Source organism: Cuculus canorus, chromosome 8 (genome assembly GCF_017976375.1).
Source record: "Cuculus canorus isolate bCucCan1 chromosome 8, bCucCan1.pri, whole genome shotgun sequence".
Classification (NCBI taxonomy): domain Eukaryota; kingdom Metazoa; phylum Chordata; class Aves; order Cuculiformes; family Cuculidae; genus Cuculus; species Cuculus canorus.
In genome coordinates, this window is record NC_071408.1 from 1755884 (window position 1) to 1775369 (window position 19486).

Consider the following 19486-nt stretch of genomic DNA (forward strand, 5'->3'; position numbering starts at 1 on the left):
GGGAAATTCCTTTCTCTACCCCGTCCCTCCTGTCCAGTTCCCCGCTCGCCCTTGAGCTAGGGCAGGAGCTCAGACCAGCTGAATCCACACCAGCCCTGGTGTGAATCCACCCTGAAGGCCCTGGGCTGAATCCACACCAGCGAGTTTGTTCAGGAATTGCAACAGCGGGATTTTTTTGTAAATGCAGTCCCACAGGAGAGACGTCGATGCGTCGTTTAATGCACTCGCTCTTCTAGAGCTCCGTGGGCTTAGTGGGAAGGGGGAGGGGGAGCACAGCAAGGGTTCCGTTGGGGGAAGTCATCAGCTAAATGTGGCTTGTTGTAATCTCCATGTAAAAATTGCATAAAGGCAAGGGAAGCTGCTCTGCTAAATGCAGAAGAGATTGTAAAAGGCTTTGGGAGAAAATGGCCAGCAACTGGCTGGGTAGTCAGTAACTCCTGTAGAAGTACAGGCATTTCTTACAGACTGAGAATAAATTTTTTTCTACATTTATACGTTAAAACCTTCCTAGTTCAGTAGCTGGAGGGTCTGAGCTGCTGCATTTGGAAACTGCCTCTGAAAATGCAGCTCGCATTTCTGGTGTGGCCACAAGCACGCTCATTAAATACTGCCGTTTCAGATTTGTGGCAGTAACAAAGAAGAGATACTCATAATAGACTCTGTTTATGTCTATTGCTCAATTTTACATGCCCTCCCACGGAACAAGGAGCAAAATAGACACGCATGTCTGTCTCGTTAGATACCTTCGCTAAGAAACTAATAGCTGCTTCTTCAGCAGCTTCATTTGAAGCTCTTCCAGTTGCTGTCTGCTGACAAATGGAAGGAGATTCTTCTCTGTGCAAGCTGTGTGGATGTGCAGAGTGTGAATTTTGTCTGCCTTTTAAAACGTGCTTTCGAAGTAATGAGTTGTCACTTTGAAAATCTAACAAGCTAGGAGCTGCTTGCCAAGAAAATGAGGCTGTTTGCTTTTCTCCTGTAAACATAAGGCAAAGATATTCCAGATACTGAGACTATGTTAAAGAGAGAGGGAATCTAGTTCTGTTCTTTGTTGTTTGAACAGTGCATTTAAAAATATCTGATGTAAAAATAAAAGCAAGAGGGCTTTTATTAGGAACAGGGCTGCAGCTTTCGTTTTGAATTGCACAGTTTCACCTATGACTTCACTGATTCTGTGGCTTGGTGATCCTGCTCCTAAATTTGGTGCTGTTGGTTGTCCACCAGCTGAGCTCTAGAATTTTCCTTTAGTTTCTGTATTGATGTTAACTGATCTTATTTCTTCTTGTTTCGGAGACACTCTTTTTCACTGCTTAGTAGTAGTAAAAAGCAAAGAGAAAGCTGAGAAATATTATGCTGGAAATACCAGCAGTATGAGAGGGGGGTGGCATAGATGATGGAAAAGGTCGTGGTCCATAATATCTTAACATGGATCCTCAGGGGAGTTTTGGAACCTCAGTTATGAACACTGGGATTTTTTTTCTGCCTCTCTGCAGTCATTTATAATGAAAATGAGAGAGCACTAAATGAAGCTTGGACTGTTTAACCCAATTAAAAATCACAGCACTTGGCTGCTTTCACCATCTAAGAATGTCAGTGAAGCAGAGATGCTCTCAAAACTAAAACCTACTGTGTCAGCAGCAGCTTAGAGGAGCACAGTCGTGTGTGAAGGGGTCCTCGGATCCATAGGAAGGACCCTCTCTCGTCTGAGCAAGATTCTACACAACCAAAGATTTTTGGCAGGATTCTCCCCTCTAGCTGTATTAGACAGAGGATTACACTTAGGATTTATAAAGCTGTTCTGGCAGCGGCCTTTGCCTGAGACTCTCAGCTCCCGTGGTTGTTGATTTTTAGACATTAAGGAAGCTACTGATTTTCTGCATTAGTTTGTTTCTCCCCCCGTCCTCCAAGGTGCTGAAGCTAAAATACAGAGAACGTGTTAAATGTGACCAAAACCACCTTGGCAGTTTCTGATAGCTTTCCTCCTGCTCACTGCACTGAACACTAATTGCTCCTTTTCCCTTTTTTGGTTTCTGAAGAAGTCCCTGCTGGAAAAACCATCAGAATTGATGTCTCAGTCGTCGTCTTTCCTGTCCCTCAGTGGCTTTTCTCTTAATCAGGTGAGTGAAGACCAGAATCTGTAGCCCTTTGCTGCTCGAGCTTGCTGTTTAAACTAGGTAACGTGGCAGAAATATGGAATCATAGAACCGTTTGCTTAGAAAAGTCTTTTGAGATCAAGTCCAACCATACCTGTCCACTGCTAAACCGTGTCCTTGGGCACTTCATCCACCTGTCTTTTAAACCCCTCCAGGGATGGGGACTCCACCACCTCCCTGGGCAGCCTGTCAGTGCCCGAGAACCCTTTTGGTGAAGAAATTTTTTCCGGTGTCCAATCTGAAGCTGGTGCGACTTGAGTCCATTTCCTCTCGTCCTATTGCTTGTTACTTGGGGGAAGAGGCCAACACCCGCCTCACCACAACCTCCTTTCCAGGAGCAGCAGCGAGCGATGAGGTCTCCCCTCAGGCTCGTCTTCTGCAGATTAAACAACCCTGGTTCCCTCAGCTGCTTCTCATAAGACTTGTCCTCCAGACCCTCCCACAGCTCCATTCCTCTTCTCCAGACGTGCTCCAGCCCCTCCATGGCTTTCTTTGAATGAGGTTCCCAAAACTGAACCAAAATTGAAGGATTCGAGGTGTGGCCTCACCAATGCTGAGTCCTGGGGCACTTGGGGATACCCTTCAGTTCAATCCAATGGGAAACCTGGAAGAAATTCATACGGGTGCCCAATTTCAGTCTGTATCAGCGAGATTATCTTTGCCTTTATCAGTCATCTTCCCGATTTCATCCTACCAATAGTTCTGCAGATGCAGTACTGAGTCTTGCCGAGTTCATGGGCCCTTCGCTCTTAGTAGAATCATGGAGCTGACTGAAAAGGTGCTTCTCAAAGTGTTCCGGAGCGTGGGTTTTTATTTCCTGAGCAATGGATTGCCCCTTCTCTTTCAGGCACCTGAGCAGGGTCTTGATGCAATTTTTGCAAGTACTGGGAATATAAAGATTTTTGTGAAGGTTTTGCAGTCCAGCCAGAAGAAATCTGTCCTGTTTCCAAAAGCGATGGACTTTGTGTTAAATAGAGTGGTCAAAGAGGAAGCTGAGGAGGGGGAAAAGGAGTTCTGTTAGGAAAATATTTTATGAAATATCAGGAAAATGTTTTGATCTATAATTGTTTTCTTTGTACAGTCTCAGTATTTGAAATAAATCCAATAGCTAAACTCTTACATTCAATTTTTTTTGCAGGAAAGATACCCGAACAACAGCATGTTCAATGAGGTATATGGGAAAAACATGAATACCAGCACAAAAACAGAAGCCACCCCTTCAGTTACCCACCAGGAGACTTCACTGTATTCTCTCTTTGAAGGGACTCCATGGTCTCCATCCCTTCCAGCCAGCTCAGGTAATCCCTGGTATGGTTTCTCTTGTGTGTAGGGATTTAAGAGGATTTGAGTTAATCCTGAACCTACTGCAAGTTAAATGTAACTGCAAATTAGAAAAAAATACCTTCTTGACAAGGTGTATGAAGGTTTCTCTTTGTTTTCCTTTATATGTCCTCAGAAATATGAAGGGATCCTGTGCTTAATATAGCACAAGAACCTGGATTTTAACTGTAGTAGTTGAGCAGGATAAATGTTGTAGGAGGTGTTAAATCCTGAAATCTCTTGAACCGAGATTCCTGACAAGCATTTGGGAGTGGGGCTCTGACTCAAACAGCCGTATGCTTTCAGCGCTGCTTCTCTGGAAAAAAACAGGAAGAACTGGATTTCATAATGCAGATATTTGAAAGAGAAAAACTCTGCAGAGCGAGGAGGAAAACATGACAGTAGTTTGGTTTGGGGTTTTTTTTACTGTTAAGCAGCCAACAAAGAAAACCAGCTTTTTCCTTAGTAATTATGTTGAATGAGTCAAACCTATCTATGATGTCATGTTTATATTCTCACTAAAAATCCAGAAGAGCGTGAGGGGAGGAATTAGTTGAAGTTAAGAAATGAGTGGGTTTTAAATAGCGTCTGCACTGGATGTGATTTTTGGTTGCACTGAGACTTCTGCAATGAACCAGGAATAAACCCTGTGAGTGAAACGGGAGGAACTGCAAAAGGCTTTTACTCCAGCAGGGTTTATGGCTCTCAAGGTTTCGGCTTCCTCTCCCTTCACCTCTTCATTCGGGACTGCGCAGTCTCCTGCCAGCCTGCTATGCCGTGTTGTGTTGGGGTGTCGTTCTCTCCTGCCTGCAGACCAGCTTTTCTGTGCTTGCTCTCCCCTTTTGCTCAGTACTGGGGTCTGGCCTGAATCACTTTAAGATTCATAGAAGTGTAAAGCATTCACAGACTTGAGAGTTCAAGTTGTGAACTTGCAAACTCCTAATGGTGTTCTTTATGGCTTCTCAAGCTTGTGGACAGGTATTTCTTTTTAGTTGGAGTTTTTTGAGAAGCATGGGGAAGACTCCCTTTGGCTGCCAGCCCTCTTGAGGCGTCCCAGGCTCTGGCTTTCTGGTGCTCCGTGTGTGCATTGAACACAGTCATTCCGTTCTTGTCTAGGCACAGGAATTTGCATTACGCTTATGTAATGGAGGGAATAAAAACTGACCTGCAGCATTGAAGAAAGCAGAGTGATGGCACAAGTTGTAGCAGCATAAAGAAATTCAAACCCAGGAGGCTCCTGCTGTTTCTGTTGACGATTTTCCTCTTGCCTTGTAATCACTAGATCATTCGACACCAGCCAGCCAGTCTCCTCACTCCTCCAACCCCAGCAGCCTGCCAAGCTCCCCTCCGACCCATAACCACAATTCCGTTCCCTTCTCCAACTTTGGGCCTATCGGGGCTCCAGACAACAGAGAGAGGAGAGTCGCAGACCGCTGGAAAACAGATAAGCCAGGCAAGTGCCGGGTTCCAGGCTTGCGTGAAGCCAGCTGATGCTGTTTGCTTTGTGGTGTTTTTGTTACATTCCTTTGAACTTGTCTTTCTCCCGTTTTAGCGATGGGAGGGTTTGGTCTGGACTACCTCCCAGCAACATCGTCCTCTTCGGAGAGCAGCTGGCACCAGCCCAGCGCTCCCAGTGGCACCTGGGCCGCCCAAGGGCCCCCCACGATGGAGGACTCCTCAGCCGTGCTTATGGAGAGCCTGAAGGTAGGTTTGGCTCAAACCGTGCTCGGGAATAGGGGCTTGGCTATGGGGCTTGAAGATCCGGCAGTGGGGTTTAGGATCAGAAACGGAAGGCTTTCCCTGCAGATTCACTTCTGCAGGCAGCGTGGGTGCAACCAGTGCTGGAAGGTGTCACAGTTTTCCAGTTCTTGCTGTTCTATAATATTTTGCGTGACAAGACCAGGCTGGCAGAAGTGGAAGAAATGATAACATTTGCTTTGACTCGTTTAAAATTAGTAATCATTAATGTGGGATGGATTTTTGTGATAATGACTATTCTGGAGGAGGATAAGCTTCTTCCAGAGGAGCCTTTCTTTAGGAGGCCTTCTTTTGAAGGCCTTTTGATAACTTTCACAATAAGCAAGGTATGAGTGACAAAGAGGGACAACATAGAAAGCTGTCTCTGCTTTCTCATCTGTCGGAGGAGGGTTGTCTAACGCAAGTTGGTGCCTGTGTTGGCTGTTTGTTTTTAGTCCATCTGGTCCAGTTCCATGATGCACCCTGGACCCTCGGCCCTGGAGCAGCTGTTAATGCAGCAGAAGCAGAAGCAGCAACGCGGACAAGGCACCATGAACCCGCCGCATTGAGACAGAGGTGGCAACCCTTGCAAACGAAGGCTCCATAAACCATGGCATGTTGGGTTTGCAGGACTGGCCCACACGGTCCTGTGCGGGTGGCAGCCCTCTCTTCTGTTCCTCGCTGTCAGGAGGGCGTAAGTGCTCCACCGACCCACTGAGTGTGCACAAAACGTCTGCAGTGCAAGAAAACAACATCAGGAACTCTCCCATCCCTGAGCCCTCTGGAGGGAGAGAGGAACTGCTGTTTGTCTCGCTCAGTAACCCGATATCACCACCTCTCACCTTCTCCATCGTGCATGTCCCCAGCTACACGGGAAGTAAAAGCTGAGAATGAAGGGCAGATAGGAGAAGCCAACGAGAACTTCTCAATCCTTTTCCTCTCTTTGGGGAGACAAAATAGGAATCCATTAATGATTGCTTTGCTGACTGAGAATGTAGTTGAAATTACTCCTAAACATCTTTATTACTATCTCAGTAGTAAGATCACACTGAAATCTTCCGTACACAGACGTGCTTCGTAGTCAGTGTGTAGCAATGAAAGCCCCAGCTGCTGCTCTGGTCAGAGGTGGTTGGTGGTGAGGTGGGGCTCCATCTCCTTGGCTAGCAAAGGAGTTTCGTGAAGGAGAGCCTGGCACTTGACACCCCTTCACCTTTCGCCCAAAGGCTTTGGTCAGCCCGCGGGTGGGTTAGAGGCTCCAGCATGAAATGCCCTCTTCTCGGGAGGCGTTTGAGCTACGATCGGTGACGTGGGGCATCTCAGCACTCTGCTTGATGAGCAGATTCACTGCTATGGGGTTTTAAATTAATGTTTGTTTCCTGTACATTTTACTGTAGCATAGTGGCTAGCCCCACAAAGGGCAGGCTAGCCTGTGCGTACACAGCCTGACTCATTTTATTAGGTAGGTAGAAAGCTTTCAATGGGGTTTTCTTTGTTTTTTTCTTTTTTTTTCCCCTTTCTCTCTCCATCTTCGCTGGACGCTAGTAGTTTCATTACCAATGTGCAACACCTCGCAGAAAATAATCAGGGGTCCAGCAGGGCTGGGTAAAGCTGACAGTCGGCCTGGACAGCGTGGAGTGTACGCTCCCCCGCAGGCACGCAGCGGCTCTGCAGAAACCCGTCCCTTCCCTCCCCGCGCACCCTGTGCTGGCTGCAGCCCCCAACTTCCCGTTCCGGAATGAAATTCAAGGCACCTGTGGCCACACGTGCGATATCCACGCGTGGAAGAAAGCGTAGTGCTGTTCATAGATGAAAAGGTGCGGAAGGGAAAAGGAAAATGTTTTATTTGCTATTTATTAGGGGGAAGGAAGGCTGGAAGCTTCGTTCAAGAGAAGGACAGCATTTTTGTTAGGCTTCCCAGGGAAGTTACGGAAACAATCTCAATGTCCATTTGCTGTGTTTAGCAGTAGGGGTTTGTGTGATGGTGCAGGATCTCTGAGCTGGCAGCCACCTGCAGAGCAAAGCACGTGCAGGAGCCGCAGTGACACTGGAGCCTGGGCAGCCCCAAAGAATCCAAAAAGGAAAGATGGAGGAGACACGGTACCTGCTGGGGGGTACGAGCAGCGCCCCTGCGATCTCCACGTTAGCAACATCGCTGTTCTATGTTGCGTTTCGAAGCTGTATTTCCTCTGAAAAGTCCAAAACTGTGGTTCCCACCCAGCGGTAACATGAACCAAACCCTTCTGTACTTCTCTCCAGCCCTCCCGGTTTGCGTATCGAGCTGTGCGCCCAGGCAGCTGCGACATTCCAGTGTTTGAACCGTCACTGACTCTTGCACCCTAGACAAGCTAACCAGGTTCACCATCTCACTCTCGGCAGTGCCAGGGTCCCAGCCGCACCGTTCCACTTGTGCATGAGCATCCGGCCTTGGGAATGCGTCCGACCCTCGGCTGGGACACCCCTTCCACCCTCTGGCGCTCGGAGGAGCGAGGGAAGGGGCCCCCAACGAAACTGGTTTGTGTTGTAAGCTTTTTTTGTGTTCTTTTGTCTGTCTGTTCAAGAACTGCAGCTGCTGAAATCAGCTTTGCCTTTAATTAAACCATGTTCTCTCCACCCAGGTCTGTGTGTCGTGTGCTTTTAAAAACTTATTATTTTCCTGGGGAAGTCAGAAGAAGATCTGGAGTTTAGTTGTTGGTTTTTCTTCTATTGCAAAGAAAAGTAAAGACATCGCAGGGGTTCTGGCTTGGGATCGGTGCAGGTAATCGGATTGTGGGTTTGTGCTGCCGGTGTGCAGTGCGTTTTATGTACCAAACCAAAAGTCTGTGATGGGAGTAGCTTGCAAAGCTCTTCAGTTGGAGACGGAACCTGGTAGAGCACAGGCAGTGGAAGCTGGAAGAGATGGGTCCTTCTGCCTTGGACCTGCAGCAGATGGGGATGGTGGCTGTTCGCAGCCACTTTCTAAAGAGCAACAACTACGGAGATGCTCTGATTTTTAAATGACAGGTGTTTATTGTATCCAAACAACTCCTCCGAATATGTTCCTTTAAAAATAAATACGCGATTTAGAGTACTGGGAGAGTGTGGGCTTCTCCAGAACCAGCACGAGAGGATCCAAAGTGGGGAAACCCTTAGCGTCTCCGGAGCAAAGCGCTCCCGGTGCTGTGCGTGGGGATCGTACGGTTTGAGGATGGGGCAGTGTAGGTACTTCTGAAATGCCAGGAGGACCAATTGTTGGCAGCCAGGGAAGGTGAAACAACTCACTGCTGAGGAAGGCAAACCTTTGATCCGATTGGGAAGAGGGCTTGAGTTGTGCAGGCTTTTATATAAGGAACGACTTGGCTGCTGTATGGCCCGCTGAGCTTCCAGGTCTCTTTCTAAGTCACTGTACCTGCTGAGAAAAGCCTAGAGATACGGCCCCCAAAGGGAAAAAAGATGGTCTGGTTTCGTTGTTGGAAGGGATTTGATGTCGCTGGTTTTGAAGTGAATTGTCGCTTGGAGCAGGGCGTGGTGTCTCGTAAGCTCTTGGGTTTGACAGTAATGTTTTAAGGAAGTAAGTGGTGTCCAAAGTTCAGCCTTTGGTCTGCAGCTTCCTGAATGCCAGATCTGCCTCTGGGCCTCTTGGCAGGGCTGGAAATGCAGGTGGCACTGCGCTCTTGTGGGATTTTCCAGCTGCTGGATTGTCTGCCTCAGAGCTTTGGTGAGGCTCGGGCGGGTGGGACAGAGCAAGGCTCGTGGTAGGCACAGGGGTTTGTGGAGAACAGTGCAAAAGGTAGGGAGAAAATAAAGCTTTTAACACAAGAAGCAATAATAGCTGAAGTGTTTTCAGATGCAGTGATTAATATGGAAACTTCTTAATTGCAACAGTTGAATTCTTAATTTCTTTCCACGTCTCCTTCTGAAATCACATCTCCGGGTCTTTAGTGTAAGATTTTTGGACAAAAGCAGATGGGAAGATGCCAATCTTCCCGTTGCACTGACCTTCTAACCAGTCTTCGTTCACTGGAAGGTAAAATTGACACTGTTTTTGTCACCCTAGGGATGTACAGCAGCAGCGTAACAACCTCTACGTGCTACAGACAGACCCGAGATCACCAGCTTAATGTTTTCTGCTGATAAACCTTTTAGCTGTGCTAAAGCCTGGCAGTGAGGAAGGTAGAGGAAAAGGGCTGAGGAGGGATAAGGTCGAGAGCAAAGCTGTAGGAAAGAATGCGCTGCCAAACGAAGGTAAGAAAAGGAGATCACAGTAGCGAATAAGGCAATAGAAACAGCCTCGGATAGAAGAGAGTGGAAATAAAGTGAGCGTGGAGAGATTTGAGACAGGCCGTCCTCTTCGAGGGACAAATAAAAGCGTATTTTCACCTGCTCTGCCAAATTCGTAGCAAAAGCAAAACCAAACCCAAAAGCCTCTCTGCTACCCTGGGTTGAGTAAAGCTTAGGAGCTCTGGAGACCTGCTGTGAGTTACTAATAGAGGTGAGAAACCACTTCTTCGCTCAGCAGCGAAGGGGGGAGGAGGATTTTGGGGTGAGGGGAGTTGTCAGTGTTGTGTGGTGCAAAACCTCATCTGTAGAGCAGTGGAGGGGGGAACTACGATCGCTTGGGTGCTGCTGCTGGTCAGCCGGTACCAATCCGTGACGGGGCTCTGTACAGCAAAGTCTCATCTTGTCCTCCGTCCTGTGCGTTCTGCACGGGCGTGGGAGGCTCCAACGCAGACCCATGTCCCAGATCTTGCTGAGGTTTAGTCTGTGTTTAAGCCTCAATTCTCATAGAAGCACTGAAGAAAAGAGGACTGAGCAGAACGGGAGGTTGCGCCCTTCAGAAGGAGAGCAGCCAGAGAAAGGTGCCGGTGAGCGGAACGGGAGTACGAGTGCTCCGCCAGTGCCAAAAGGAGGCATCTCCTTGGAAAAATGAACTGTGATCGGGAAACTTAAACAGAGCTGGAGTGAAATGCTCCCATCTTCACACAGTTCGGGGAAGGGGGTGGCAGAAACAAGGATGTGATGGAAATGTGTTGGAGGAGGCGTGTGTGACGCTGAGAGTCGGGTGCGCAGCCCACGGCAGGGCTGGAGGAGCTCCGTCCCTGCTGCAGCGCGGGAGGCAGTTGTGGTGAGACAAAGCACTTGGGGAAAGCAGGCTCACAGATGGTGGGTCCTGCTGCTTGTGTGGCTCCAGAGGATTGCCAGGTAAGCCAAAACCCTCTGGGGAGCCAGGAACGTGCAAAGCAGGGGCTGGAGACACCTCTGTGGGTTGGCTATTTCTTTTTCTTTTGTCCTTTGTGGGTCTGGAGCAAATTTGCTCCATGAGTCTGAGAAGTGGAAGCTCAGTGCCAGTTCTTCCTTGGGTTTTCCTTTTCCCTTGGCTTCCACCTGCCACCTCATGCTCGCTCAGTCTCTGCGAGCTGCTTTTCTACCTCTCTGACTAAGCCTTTGCGTTCAGCGCAGGCTTTCTCAGGCTGCCCTGGGGCAGAAATCCAAGCAGCCCCTTTTTCCATCTAGAGGTAGCAAACTGCGACTTGCAGGAGGAGCAGTTGGCTGCCTGAGCCTGGCTCTGCAAGTGCCCCGCACAAAGCAATTTGCTTTGGAGGACAGGAGAATTCAGGGAACGAGATCAAAGTCCCTAGTGAAGCTTGTAGCCTCCTCTGAGGAACACGTGTCCAGTGTTGGACCAAATACTCCAGAGCTTTTGGCCTGGCTGGCAGATGTTGGGAACCCACGACTTTCACTGAGCTGAGTGCTTGGCATCCCTCCCCCGTCACAGAAGGAGCGGGATTACCTTTGGATAAAACCAGTATCACATCTCCTGCCTGAAACTCCAGGTCTTCAGGTTGGGTGGCTTCGTAACTGTACTGCGCTACAACTTGGTTCACTCCCGTCTCCTCCGGCGTTGCCTCCTGTGGTGACTCCTCTGGTTTGCTCTCCAGTAAAATCCCCTCTCCCTAGGGCAGGAAACAAGCTGGTAAAGACACCTTTTGGCTTCTTTTTCTTTGTACCAGGATAAGAGAGACAAGCTCTGGTGCTCCTTTTCTCCCCCCTTTGCTCCTCTGCCCTTCAAGCCTTGCTTTGAAAGCCAAAATCCTGCACTCACGGCAAGGAAAGCAAAGGCAGCGTCAGCTTACGTTCCGGGCCCCAAAGAGGTGGCCACCACCGCTCGCCGTCACTGACCTCCGTGATGTCGCACCAGGCTGTCAGACAGTTGTCCGTGCTCTGGCTCCAAGCTGCCTGCAGGTTCTCTGCGCTCAGCGTCACCAGCGCTTGGGGCTCCGCAGGTTTGTACCTGGGCGCGGGGAGGACACGGGGTGAAGGTGGGAGCCCTGAAAACCAGGCTCCCGCCGTCGGCAGCACCTCACCTCAGCTGCGTGTGCTCAGGCTGGAGCTCCAGTTTCTTGCAGACCAGGTCCAGGAGCTCCGTGTAGGACAGGTCTGGTTTGACTTGCAGGGCGACCGTGTATTTGTAGTGCACCTTGAGGATGTGGGGTCTGGAGACGGCCGCTTTGGCCTCCTGCGGGCGGCAAGTGGGGAGAGGGACCGGCGTGGGGAAAGTGCAGTCGCCCGAGTCCCATCTGAGCCGGCTACTGGTCTGGGAGAGACACCTCAGCCAGCAGGTGCCACCTTTGGCGCCTCCCTCGGGGCAGGGCGGCGGCAGTGCCACCCAAGCGATGGTTGGACATGGGGCTGGTTGGCAGCCCCGGGCTCGTCCCAGGAGAGAGTGCAGCAGCAGGTTAGGCACTTAGCAACCAAATCGTGGCTTTTGGGTGACCACATTGAGGAATGTCCATTCCCAAACCCCCTCATTCTTTTTTTTTGGTGTTGGTATTGTTGTGTTCTCCCGTCTCTTTCCCCGGAGTGACCTCCTGGTGAGCTGACCCTGCCCAAGAGCATGTGTGCTGCAGCTAAGAGCTCTCCTATTTCTTCCTTCAAGTCCCATGTGAGTTGTACAAGGGCTCTGCCAACGGCCATGGGTCCGGTGGGGGCCAGACCTGTAGGATACTCCCAAAAAGCAGCCCTAATTCCCCATTTGGGTTCTGATGACCCATCCTTACGCTTAGGAGAAGCTCCTGAATGATGAAAACCTGAAACGCTTCCAGGGCTGTGGTGCTTGGTGGACACACCAGCACCTTTCAGTGTCTGATAAATACGGGTTTGTAACCTGGACCTCAGCACCTGCGTTCGTGAGATGTTACCTCAGCTGCTTCTCTTGGTTGCATCACGGTAGTAGGAGCTCTGTAGTCTGTGGAGAAAAAGAGTGATGGCTCAGCCAGTGTAGTGCAGTAAGCGTTGCTGCTCCGCGCCTAAGTATGCATTCAGGTCTCCTGCAGGTTTCTCAGCGCCCATCGTGAGCTGCAGCAGCAGCCACCAGCTCTGGAGCCAGCCATGGTCCCTTGAAGGGAGGCAGCAACAGCTGCAATGGGATTGATCCGTACGATTTAGACACAACCCCCAAGCGGAGGTTTGGGCCCTGTGCCTTCCCTCCCATAGGGACAGGACCTTTAGGGGCAGGACATCTTTCCTTGGTGGATTTAAAAGCTGTGGTTTTCAGAGTCTGCTGTTCCGATCTCTGCAGGTCCACACTGAAAACTGGTTAATCCTTGTCCTTCAGCGAGGCCGTCAAGCTACGTTCAGGTAGGGTGATCTGACACAGGCTTATTAAATCCCTTCACAAGGATCTTTTTCACCTTTGGGTGGAAGCGTGGATCTGCTGGAGGGTAGGGAGGCTCCAAAGGGATCTGAACAGGCTGAGACCAATGGCATGAGGTTCTACAAGGCCAAATGCCGGGTCCTGCACTTGGGGCACAACAGCCCTGTGCAGCTAAGAGTAGGAGAAGTCTGGCTGGAGAGCTGCACGGAGGAGAAGGACCCGGGGGGTGTTGGTTGACAGCGGCTGACCATGAGCCAGCAGTGGCCCAGGGGGCCAAGAAGGCCAATGGCATCTTGGCTTGGATCAGAAACGGTGTGACCAACAGGTCCAGGGAGGGGATTCTCCCTCTGTACTCGGCACTGGTGAGTCACTGGGAGTCACTTTCCCTGGAGGTGTTTAAGGAACGGGTGGATGAAGTGCTGAGGGACATGGTTTAGGGAGTGTTAGGAATGGTTGGACTCGGATGATCCAGTGGGTCCTTTCCAACCTGGTGATTCTGTGATTCTGTGATCTGCTCTACCTTTGGTGGGTGCCTTGACATGACTGTGCTTGTTATGGGAAGAAGGAGACGGAGCTGCACCCCAGCTCTGGTCTCAAAGTGTGAGGACACACCAGTGAGGAGACCATCTCAAAGCTGCTGCCGAGGCTTTGCCCCTGGATCACCCCCATCCCTTCGGCTCCCCTCGCTGACCTGGTGCTGGCCGCCGTGGCTTTTCCGGAGCCGTGGCGCTGGGTGGCTCTGGGATCTCAGCTCCGAGAGGGATTTCTTCCTGTGCCAGATGGGAAGAAGGCAGTGCTGCAATCCCGCGTTTCCCAAGGGAGCCGGGGTGCTGCTGCCTCCTGGAGCCACTCTTTTCCCAAGGTCTGTCTGGGGTCTTGAACTGGGGACAGGTGGCTTTGCTACCCCTTCCTCTCCCCGGCGTCACCGACCGCCACCCAGGGGCCATTGGCACAGCCTTTGCCGCAGTTCTGTGGGCTTCTGAGCGAATGTTAAGGTGACCGTGATCCAGAAGAACCAACCCCAGCGTTATGAAGGGGAGAGATTTGCAGGTATGGGTCCTGCTGAAAGACCCGGAATAGTTGGTGGGGGAACGTGTGGGCATCCGCCCTCCCCAGGACACCATCTCCTCCTGGGCCTCCTCACCTGGATGTGCAGCTTGTTCTGGAGCTCCACAGGCTCGAGGAAGTTGCAGGGGACGATTCCTTTCTGTGGTGGAAGGAGATGGGTGGGAATTCCTTGGCAAGGAGGCAGCTCGCTGCTAGAGGATGCAGTCGAGCTTGTCCTCGCCCTGCCCTGAGTCCATGTTAATCTCTGAGGCTCAAAAGTTAGATGCTGCAGGTTGGGTGGGTTTCACCGAACCCCGTGGCCCAAACCGGGGTGGGCATAAGGCACTTCAGTCAGAAACAAATTTAGTTGCACGGCTTTGCTTTCCAAGTCCTCTGCAGAACCTCACGGTGTCCACCCCGCTGTCGTCCACCCCCTCCTGCCAAGCACCCCCCCGGTACCTTTCCGTTGAACATCACCGTAGCCCAGTTGTCCTTCTCTTTCTTCAGGACAAAGACAATGTTTCCCGGCAGGACCGGCAGCTCCTCGGGGGTCTCGGGGATGAACTCGTACAGGACGCGGTGTGGCTGCCCCTCGAGAGCCCTGCGCGCAGGAGCAGCGGCCGGGTCAGGAAGGTGGGCGACATCGTTTTAGGTGGAACCCAGCCCTCTGCCTCCCTGTTTCTGTGCTCCTTTCCTGCCTCCCCTGGGTTTGGGTGCTGGCTGGACGCTCAGCTGCCGCGGTGCAGGATGGGGTGGGACCCGGATGCACAGGTGAGCAGCATTGTCCATCCTTACCTGAGGATTTCTGGGGTCTTGGGCCTGGGTGGAGGACCAGAGGCCTGCCAGCAAGAAGACAAAAAGAAAGATATTGGTAAAATGGAGGATTTGGGTGGCTTTGCGGGAATGTCCTTCTCCCACCCCTGCCATCGCCCCTGTGCAGTTCCTTCCTCCCTGGGCTGGTGTTGGGTAGGGTGCTTTGAACCTAAAGGGAGTTCTTTGCCGCTGCCTGCAGTAGGTTCTTGGCTCTCTGCCACTCTGGTGGGTGAAGGACCTGTGCCATCAGGAATATCTCTGGCTTTGCTCCTTCAAATGAGCAGTTTCCATCTTCTTCCAACTGCGGTTGCCTTCCAGAAACACAGTACTCTTTTTCACTTTTGGTTTACGCTGGCGTGGTTGAGCCCGTGGATTTGGGATCAGCTGGTTTAAGTTGTGCTTCCTTACACCTTCCCATTATTGTCCTTGTCAAATCCCCACCTGCCATCGTTGCGCTTTATGGTCTCTCCTGCATAAGTAATGAAGGTTTGGTAGATTTATCAACCCTCTGAAGAAGCTACTTGAGATAGTCCCGACTCCTGCAGCGAGGTGTCAGCACTTGCCTGCGTTGGGCAGTTGTATTTTATCTCGCGGAGCGGTGCTCCGCTTCCCTGTATCCTCTCAAAAAGATCCTGTAAAAACTCGGGCACCTTCAGAAAGGGAAAGATGCTGCTACGTCATTAGGAAGACAGCCACGAAATTGCGAAGGGCTTCAGGAGCTGGAGGAGGGTGAAGGAAGGAGGAGAGCAAAAATGCTCTTGCTTCTCTGATGGCTTGAGCTGAGCCAGATGAGCCCAGTGGATCTCACAGGGAGGGTCTGAGACGGCTCCCTGAGGAAAGCTGTCGCCCCACGGCAGTGGTGGGGGCAGAGGATGTGCCGCCACTTCCCTTTTCGAGGAACGGGGTTAACCTCAGCCCCAAACGTGGGTGGGTTTGGGCTGTGCTTCCTGATGATGGAGAGAGCAGCTGAGATGTGGGTGTAGCGTCCGCCTCCTCCCACCGCAGCAGCAGTGAGTTTGCGGTGGCGATGCTGCTGTGGGCTCCCCACTGTGAGCCAGAGCCGTCCCCACCTCCTCCTGAGCTTTGGCCGAGGACACTGTTCCTCGGTGGTGCCTTACCTGTGGCTGGAGCGGAGCAAATCCTGAAAAATTGTCCTTGTCCACCACAGATGCCACCACCTAAAGCCAAAGACAGACAGGCAGTGACTTGGTGCTCACAGACCTCTCAGGCCTCCCTCTTCCTTTGCTGTTGGCCAAACCAACCTCCTCGGGGTGCTTCAGGTTCATGAGGGGCTGTGATTTTAGGCTAAGCTTTGTCCGAGTGCTCCTGGCACCACAACTCACCTCTGCGCTGTGTCAAGGTCTCTGCTTATAGCCTGGCCACTGCTGCAGCCCAGTCCCTACAACCGAAACGTTTCCCTTTGTATTTTAATCACAGAAGTTGAAGGGAGACGGAATCCAACTCAAGCCCTAAGCTTCTTTTCATTTAGAAAGTTCCTAAGTGCTTGTGTGCAAGATTCTGGGGCTCCCCTGGCACCCGAGGAGTGGCTTGGCTCTCGGTCAACCAATTTGCCCTTGCACGGCCGCTGGGTCGCTTTCTGGTGGAGCACCTGCCTCCCGGGACCTGAGCCCCAGGGTGGCATCCCAGCGCTTGGATTTTCCAAACTCATGGGAGGAAAGTTTGCTCACTCATCCGAGCTGAAAAGTCCTTTTCAGCTGGAGCAGGGGAAGAGCTGGAGGACATTTGTGGGTGTCAGATCTTAAATAGCTTATCCTCCTCTCCATGAAAATCATAAAATTGTAGAATAGTTTGGGTTGGAAGGAACCTTAAAACCCAGTTCCAACCCCCTGCCATGGGCAGGGACACCTCCCCCTGGCTCAGGCTGCCCAAGGCCCATCCAACCTGGCCTGGAACACCTCCAGGGATGGGGCAGCCACAGCTTCCCTGGGCAACCTGGGCCAGGGCCTCATCATTCTCATGGTGAAGAAATTCCTCCTTCTGTCCAGTCTAAATCTGCCCCTCTCCAGTTTATCCCCATTCCCCCTCATCCTATCCCCACAAGCCTTTGTGAACAGCCCCTCCCCAGCTTTCCTGTAGCCCCTTCAGGCACTGGAAGCTGCTCTAAGGTCTCCTCAGAGCCTTCTCTTCTCCAGGCTGAACATCCCCAACTCTCTCAGCCTGTCCTCGTAGGGGAGGTGCTCCAGCCCTAAAGCTTCAGCTCAAGCCAAGATATTTGAGCCAAAATCTCTTGGCGTGAGTTGAAGCTGTGGTGGGGCCTTTCCAGCTTGTTGCTGACCGACTGTCCCTTGTATCTCACCAGAGATTGAAACTGAAAACGGACCATGCTCTGCAGAAATCAGCTTTTAGCATCTCTGTTCCCACAGACTCCTTGTTCCCCACAAGACCCCTCCATGCCACCTTTCCCTTCATGCCCAGGAGGATCCCCTAGGGATGGACCAGCTCCGTGCCTCCGGCTGCCCATCGGGCAGCAGAGAGCAGCTCAGAGGGGTGGTGAGAAGGTGGCCAGCAGCTCTCTTCAACCCACGGGCTTGGCCTGGCTAAATAAGATGTTTCTTTCTTACCGTAGCTTTTCCCAGGTAGTCCTTCTTCTCCAGCTGAGCCACTTGCTTTTCGTTTGGTCTGAACAGCTTCCCCGCAGGAACGGCCACCAGCTCGCAGAGCTTCTGCTTCTGTAGCACAGAGAAGTCAGCGCTCTTCAGAGGTGAGAGCAGGGACTGCTTAATGTCCCCTTCTGTGTATATCTGCCATAAAAGACTCACTCCATAAAGTCAAAACATCCCTGGACAGCCCAACCCCAGCCTGACACGGTCTGTGTAACCCGGTCTTCTCATCCCTGCCCTCCAGTGACCCAAAGCTCTTCCCACCAACTCCTGTTTCGTTGATGCCCGCTTGCTCAGCCCGCTGCGTTTTCCTGCTGCTCTGCTAAAGGCACAGCTGTAAGGCGGTTTCTTTGTCACCAGGATTTCTCTTTCTCGTCCCTGTGGGACGGTTGTGAGAGCTGCATGAGCTGCTCTTCCTCACCAGGATGGCTTCCATTGCCCTGTCGATCTTGTTGTGCTGGGGCTCGCTCTTCATGCTCATGGCCAGCGCCAGGTGCTCCTCAGCTTTCTTCCAATCCTCTGTTGTGGCATACACCAGCGCGATGTTGTAGAGGATCTGCGGAGGGATGGAGGAAAGGAAATGAACTCTTAGAGCAGCTGGACCGTGGCTGGGAGGGTGGTGGGGAGAGGACAGCGGGATGACGGCACCGCGCAAAGCACGGCACCAGCCTGCTCGCTTCGTGCAAGGCAGGAGGAGAGGTTGGCTGTTGTCTCCTTAGGTTTCTCGAGATGGCAGACAGCCCTTTGGGTTTGAAACTGCCAGTCAGGTGTTTCTCACCTCGCAAGCGAAGAGCCTGTAGCGCAGCCCCAGGATCTTGTAGTCAATGAGCTGGTTGCCTCGCAGCTGGGCCAGTGCCTCTTTGAAGTCTTCAATGGCCTTTTCATGGCTGTGGAGCAGAGGACAAGGGCGTCACCACCTTGTGGTGGCAATCTACCTGCCCGTAAGTCTTTATTTAAACTTGTGTGAGTTTAGTTGGTTATATCCTGTCTCTTTGCAGTGTTTTCAGACACCCTACGGGGGAGGAGAGATGCTCCGAGGCTGCTGTTAATCCCGAGACTGCACTGCCGATGAACGAGAGCTTGTTTTACCTCGAGAGGTTGCAGTTTGGCCCCGGGGGTACCAACCTCCCTGCAGCCATTCTCAGCTGAAGGCCGGCATCTCCACGAGCGGCAAAAATGAAACTTTAAACCCTTCCACTCACTTCTGCCTCCGGTAAAACACGTTTCCTCGCTGGAAATAAGCCACTGCCAGGTGCTTGTCGCAGCCGATGCTCCGGGTGAATGCCTACACGGAAGTAAGTGTGGGGCAAAAGCGGGTGAAAAGGGAAGTTTTTCTATAACCTGAGTGTGTAGAGCGGTTAGACCTGTCCTGCTGTCCCACGCTCCTATTTTTTTTGAGCCAGAACCATATGCCATCGATCGGCAGCTTTGCCCAATCCTGCAGTCACCTCTGGGAGGGAGGGTGAGCGGTGAGGTGTGCACTTCTGATTCACGGGGAAAACAGGTTCAGCAGGAACAGCCCAGGGGTGTCACCTTCTTCCCAGCTTTAAAAAGCTCCGAATCCTTGCCTTAGTCAGACCATGGCCCTTAATTCCTCCCTTCCCTCACGCGAGGGCTGTTCCTTACCTCCTCGGCCTCAGCCAGCTTCCCCAGAACAAGGTGGATGCAGCCGACGTTAAAGCAGATTTTGGCCGGGGGGTTCTGGACAGCCGTGAAGGCGTCTAGGGCTGCCCCCCACTCCTTGCTGTCCGCCGCACACACCCCTTCTTGCCACAGCCGGATCGTCTCCACCAGGGACATGGTGCTATGGGAACAGGATGCAGGGTCCCCAGCTGCGCCGTGGGTCTCGCCCCGCTCCTCGTCCTTCCTGCCGGCACCGCTCAGCCTCTCTCTAGCTCCCTTCTGCCTGTATTTCTGCCTTCTCCGCGGGCCGTGTCGCAAACCTGGCAGGAAATGGCCTCGCTGGCGTCAGTGCAACGCGGTCCCGGGGATGGGGAAGTGGGGCAGAGGCTGTTCTGTAGCAGCGGGTTTCCACACCGAGCTGCCACGGGGTCTGCTCCTCACCTCGTTGGGTTTTGCGTCTCTGGGTTTTTCGTGAGGAGCCATGGATTTGGGCAGCTGCGTGGCTGATCAGGTCAAGTTTAGGGTTGCAAAGCCAGAGGGTGAGC

At 51.9% G+C, this 19486-nt stretch overlaps 2 protein-coding genes across 7 annotated transcripts in view; one reads left to right on the plus strand and one right to left on the minus strand.

The window, feature by feature from the left end:
* Nucleotides 1-7977, plus strand: part of SMG7 (SMG7 nonsense mediated mRNA decay factor) — a 55158-nt gene extending 47181 nt beyond the window's left edge. For all 5 annotated transcript variants that reach the window (XM_054072726.1, XM_054072730.1, XM_054072729.1 and 2 more), the window contains 5 exons: nt 2034-2114; nt 3289-3448; nt 4753-4923; nt 5023-5174; nt 5663-7977. In XM_054072726.1, coding sequence (XP_053928701.1) covers nt 2034-2114; nt 3289-3448; nt 4753-4923; nt 5023-5174; nt 5663-5776 — 678 coding nt within the window. In that variant the 3' untranslated portion in view covers nt 5777-7977. The remainder of the gene's footprint in view (nt 1-2033; nt 2115-3288; nt 3449-4752; nt 4924-5022; nt 5175-5662) is intronic.
* A 197-nt stretch (nt 7978-8174) lies between these two features.
* Nucleotides 8175-19277, minus strand: NCF2 (neutrophil cytosolic factor 2). Of its 2 annotated transcripts, XM_009560119.2 has the most exons (15): nt 18945-19274; nt 18521-18603; nt 18097-18205; nt 17740-17874; nt 17280-17387; nt 15816-15875; nt 14680-14723; nt 14344-14485; nt 13982-14044; nt 13529-13607; nt 12383-12429; nt 11549-11700; nt 11364-11475; nt 10975-11137; nt 8175-9203 (listed from the first exon to the last, which is right to left on the minus strand). In XM_009560119.2, the coding sequence occupies exons 1-15, from the start codon at nt 19116-19118 to the stop codon at nt 9106-9108; spliced, it is 1569 nt and encodes a 522-aa protein (XP_009558414.2). In that variant the 5' UTR covers nt 19119-19274; the 3' UTR covers nt 8175-9105. The 2 variants fall into 2 exon arrangements, with proteins under 2 accessions (XP_009558414.2, XP_053928707.1); XM_054072732.1 differs by lacking the exon at nt 8175-9203 and having other exon boundaries at nt 9713-11137; nt 18945-19277.
* Between the last annotated feature and the right edge of the window lie 209 nt (nt 19278-19486).